General features: G+C 35.2%; 1 protein-coding gene across 1 annotated transcript; it reads right to left on the reverse strand.

The window, feature by feature from the left end:
• Positions 1-600: 600 nt before the first annotated feature.
• Positions 601-1,395, reverse strand: LOC116174374 (acetylcholine receptor subunit beta-like 2). Its single transcript, XM_031492287.1, has 3 exons — positions 1,218-1,395; positions 914-1,094; positions 601-845 (listed from the first exon to the last, which is right to left on the reverse strand). Exons 1-3 carry the CDS (start codon positions 1,376-1,378, stop codon positions 816-818), a joined length of 372 nt encoding a protein of 123 aa, XP_031348147.1. The 5' UTR covers positions 1,379-1,395; the 3' UTR covers positions 601-815.
• Between the last annotated feature and the right edge of the window lie 3,998 nt (positions 1,396-5,393).

Raw genomic sequence — 5,393 nt, forward strand, 5'->3', positions numbered from 1 at the left:
GGTAGGTACTACACGCAATTTCACATTTAATATAATCTCATAATAATTCCGTCATTGCATATTAATGTTACATCTGAATGAGGAATAAGCTTGTTTGTGTGATACGTCGAACCCTCATCAAGCAAACTAAACAAGAGCAAAACAGAAACCAGGCATCTCAAGATAAATTGGTGACAAGTTTAATCTTTAAGTGTTGCATTTCGTAATCTGGGCGAATTTCGTGTGAAAATTTAATGTCGAAACTTAAATATTCCGACCGCATGATTTCCAAAACGTCAAACTAAGCGTGAGAATGGTGAAATCAAAATAGAGATTCGGCTATAATTTATAGTGAAAATGTCCAATTAACACAAAAATCAAAAAAACTTCTGTGAACCACATTTAGGTACATTTAACTTTCTGCGTTTTAGATTTAAAAATTATTACTAACACCCTTGGTTTTATTTTTATCGCATCTTTCTCACAACCAATAGAGCAAATATCTCAGTGTACATTTTATGAGTCTGTTCGAGGTTCAACACTGAGGGACGTAGAAAATTTTGTTAGAAAGTCCCCTTGTCTGTGCTGCGAAGGTGCGTTCCATTTTCGTTACAACGCAAATTCAAATTCAAATTACTTTATTCGCCCAGTCGATTACAATTTTGTAATATAATATAAGACATGTCAAACAATTAAACCCTAACCCTATATCTGAATGAGAAGGTATAAAATCAACATTTTTTCTTCCTTTGTGGATATTTCAGCATTTACCAATAATATTGAACTCAAAATATCTCAAAATAAAGTTTTGACGGCCATTTGTTAACAGACTCAAATTATCTGTAGAAAATGTTATGTTGTCCATCCTAAATAAAACAAAATAAAATACATCACAGGGCTGAATGTCTTGTTAATTATCACTTAACATATTTACCTGATATCCGTTATAGGTCCAGGATCCAAACTTCATCAAACAGCTCTGTTCGTCAAAAGGAAAATATTGCACATTGATTTCGCACGATGATTTATAAATAGAGGGTGGTTTCCACACCACTTCCCCTGTGTATGATAAAACAGCTTTAGTCATAAGCGTAACTTCGTAATTTCCATCAGCGCTGTAAAGAAAATTGTAATGTTATGATAGTAAGTAAGCTGTGGTTATAATGTAGGTAATTACCTACTTCTGCGGTAGATTGTATAGCACACAACTTTTGGCGCACTCAGTAAAAGTAACTTACTTGTTGAAAAGAACGATATCTGGAAGCCAAATGTGTTCGGATGGAACGTAGAGTTGCTCCACGCCCCCGTACTCTTCTGGGTCCCACCTTAATTTGTAATCTACCCATTTCTGAAAGAGGTAAAGGAACATTACATCGTAATAGCACTGATCTTTGGACATGTATAAATTAAAAAATCCAATAGTGAAGAATTTAGACCGGGAGGCAGCGTACATACTAACTGAACCATGAACTAACTTAATATTCGCCAACGCAGGCTGAAAGTACGTTGAAAACTAGTAATCAAGTCCCCGTCTCTAGCCGTAAGTGGCAGCATTAATTTGGGGCGGTGCTGAATGTGTGTCTTCTTTAGGTGATCAACTAAATTACTAAACTATAAGGGTCACGGAAACATTTATATCAAGTAACACCATTTTTCCAATAGTTTTCGAATATGCTATGGCAGCGATTTCAAGTGCAGCGTTGGTGGCGACAGACGCCCTTCAATGTAGGGAAAAACACTCGTGAACTAAACCATGAGGACCGTATAACAATTATACATAAAAAAGTTCCTCTTTTTGTCACTACTTAAAATGTATCCTGGCAGACGATATTTTAAGTGTAGCTTTAACAGTGGCAGAAATTTAGGTATAGTAAATCCCAGCGAGTGCGAGCGTGTGAGAGATAAGTGCACGGGAGCATAACGAACAGAGATAGCGATAGGATACTGACTACTGAGATCCTTCAAACCATTTGATTCTAAACTTCTCATTCACATAGTTCCACTCACTTCAATCAGACGGATTGTAGAAGGTCAGACATTTTTCGGTGGCATTCACCCAAATTGCCATGAACTAAACCATGAGGACCATTTCCACTTTGGCCTATTAGAGTATGCTAAAATCGATCGTCTGCCGCCTCAGATCATATGACGGTACTTCTTGCGGTGCCAATTTTAAATGATTGTTTTTTGAGAAAATAAGTTATACCTACACCAAATGAAAACGATGATAATAGCTCTTAAAAAATATTTTTAAAAATCGCGAACTTTTGATAACTTCGTAAAAAAACAATTCTTAGTGGGTTTTTCACGAACTGCCTACAGATATAACTAGGTTACGGTTGGATGAATGAAACTGATTTTTACAGACTAATGGTAGGTACTGCCAATGACTTGACGGTGTTTCTTTTTTCAATTTTTTCTCTAATTATAAGATTATCTTATTACCTTATCATTAGAGAAAACATTTAAACAAGTTAAAAAGTAATCGTAAACGATTTACATAAAGCGCATTTCCACTTGCATTCATTAATTAATTATTTAATTTATGTGTCCCCTTCTCTTTAATCATCTAGCATGAAGGTACACTGCCTTATAACCGAACTGTTTACTAAGCTATTACGGTTTTTAAAAAATGCGTTTTATCTGCACAAGATTTGTGCCAATTTATGCTTGTTATTTGAATGTATGCATGTTTTGTTGAATGAAAAAACTGTTCGGCATTGTTCTTAAATCACAGAGTGTACACACCAAATTTCTGGAAGGTCTAATCATTCTTTCCCACTTAGAATTACAGTTGGAATTTCTGTCTCACTTTTTAAAAGGTACATATTGTCATTAATGCCATCTTATTTATTATGGTTACTGGGAAAAAATTTAAAAAGAAACACATTTTGGGACTTGGAAAATGAAAAATGTGTCCAATAGGTATTTTCGCACGATTAGAGCGTTGTGTGCGGGTGCACCATCCTGTTGAAACCAACAGTTTCCAACTATTGATTTTTTTGTGCCGTACCTATATATGTATTCGTAATTGTTTTGGTTCATTTCTTTCTTCTACAATGGACATCCCAAGGACAGTGTTTCTTTTTAGCGCATTTCCACAAAAATAAAAAAATGCGCTATTGTGGCCACTTTGTCCGTCCGTCCGCTCGTCGTTAAAATCGTAAAAATCCGGCCACAAATATGAAAGATAGCGTTGCACATGGGCAATCCATTGTTGACGTGCTACTTCAATTTCAGTTTATGAGAAGATTCATTTCAATGCTTTTCTAAATAAGAAAGTTGGAACTGCGCATGCGCAAACCTAAATTTTGAAACTAATGTTAGATTTTCCTTTGTTCCAAGCGCCTAAGTATCAAATTTCACTTAAATGCTTCCATAGATAAAAAATTTGGCACTGCGCATGCGCAAAATAAAATTTTGAAACTGGCGCTAGATTTTCCTTTATTCCAAGTGCCTATGTATCACATTTCATTTAAATTCTTCCATAAATAAAAAAGTTGGCACTGCGCATGCGCAAAACCAAATTTTGAAATTGGCGTTTGATTTTCCTTTATCCCAAGTGCCTATGTATCAAATTTCATTCAAATACTTTTATAAGTAAAAAAGTTTGCAATTCGGTTTATAAATGGTCGAGATGCGAAAAGGGCACTGTGAATTTTGAATCGATTCGACTTAACTTTTGGCATTGCGTATTATATGGCTAAACTATGCCCATATTGAATTTCATGCAATTCAGTTCATAACTAACGGAGATGTAAAAGCGAATCGAACATTTCTAAACAAAGTTATCGTTCACACGGACAGATAGATGGACAGACAGACAAAGGAACAGACGGACAGACCAACAGGCAGACGACAGATAGCAATGCAAAATTCTAACCGATCTCTAGGATCGTTAATAAACGGCAAAAGTGTAAAATTATGGAACATGTAAAAAACGGTTTTTGGTTTTTTTTACAATAACTTTTTTTGTAAGCGGTAGATACAGAAAAAATTCCTTCCTTGGTACAAGACTCGACACCATAACGAACCAAATAGCGAAAAAAGTAGAACAATAGCTCTTAAGATAAAGAACTAATAGCGTCGCAAAACGAGCGGACGGACGGACGGACGGACGGACAAAGTGGCCACAATAGCGCATTTTTTTTATTTTTGTGGAAATGCGCTAAAAAGTATTTACAAAATCGAATACTGCCCAGGTCTGGTTACGGTTAAGGACTAAAACGAAATCTTACAAATATCCCTACTTCAGTCTTTCATGTTACTTTTAACTTAGTCTCCATAGAAATAAACTTATTGACTTCATAATATGAGTCAATATAGGTATTAATTCAGTTTAACTAAAAATGTGTGTGACTGTTTAGGGAATGACTTCCAAACCGAACATTTTGAGCACTTGGTTTATTTATATTAGTAATATGCTTGTTGGAGACATTACCTGTACTTATGCTTTCGAATTCAGAATCAACAACAGTTAATTTAGTCTCCAACTCTCCAACAATAGCTTTAAGTGCTAAAAACGATGTCTGATAAAGTACTTTGCCTCCAAAATCTATAGTGAAAAAGAATCAGTCACAGTTCGACAGGGATTGCCCTATAGAATCAGCAAAGTTAAATTTTGCACGATTCAATCAGTGCATCAAAGGTAACAATCACTAAAGGAGAGTGTGTAACATTGCCTCCAAAATCGATCGAAAATGGCTAGTGGGGCAAGAATGTGCTAATAAATTTCAGCCTGTAGAGTCAGCAAATTTGTGCGTGTGTCACATAAATTACCTAACTACATCAACATTAATTCTAGCAAAAGGAACAAGTTTTTAATAAAGCTTTTATGCAATACAAATAGATTTATCGATTAGGAAAGGACGAATTTCGATCGATAAACCACCGACGTCAGATTTCATAGGAGCAGAGTTTTCTTAAAACACTTTGGACTGTAGCCTTAAGGGATGTCAAATTTGTCACGATTTAATAATACCTATATTGATAGTTTATTAGCCTAAAGATGAATTTTTGATAATGCAAAGTGAAAATCGATCGAAAAAGGAAGAAGGCGAAATTACTCAGTAGAATCGACAGAATTAAGATCCTCACGATCCAACAATTGAATCAAACCGATACAAAGCAATTTCAAAGGATCCTCAGCATTACCATCACCATTTTTACGACCATATATTGTATTATTACTTAATTCTCTTCAATCCCCGATTATTCTGCAATTGAACAACCATACAAAACTATAAAGGATTTGAGGATCCTTAATAATATGAATAACCTTTAATAAAGGATATTGATGTCTCCCAAATCGATCGAAAAGTGGAAAAATGAAAAACCATTTTTAGCTTGGCGCAAGATAATATACGTAGCAGTCTAGCACGGTCATAGATGGAGACAGCACCCCCGCAACCAAG

Source organism: Photinus pyralis, unplaced genomic scaffold, assembly GCF_008802855.1.
Source record: "Photinus pyralis isolate 1611_PpyrPB1 unplaced genomic scaffold, Ppyr1.3 Ppyr1.4_LG6, whole genome shotgun sequence".
Lineage (NCBI taxonomy): Eukaryota > Metazoa > Arthropoda > Insecta > Coleoptera > Lampyridae > Photinus > Photinus pyralis.

Excerpts from the sequence above, each read along its gene's own strand:
- LOC116174374 (XM_031492287.1), bottom strand. The coding sequence starts at position 1,378 with ATGTCCAAAGATCAGTGCTATTACGATGTAATGTTCCTTTACCTCTTT. Across the intron at positions 1,095-1,217 it reads GATATCGTTCTTTTCAACAA|CGCTGATGGAAATTACGAAG; the intron begins GTAAGTTACTTT and ends TTTTCTTTACAG. Across the intron at positions 846-913 it reads GGACCTATAACGGATATCAG|GATGGACAACATAACATTTT; the intron begins GTAAATATGTTA and ends TGTTTTATTTAG.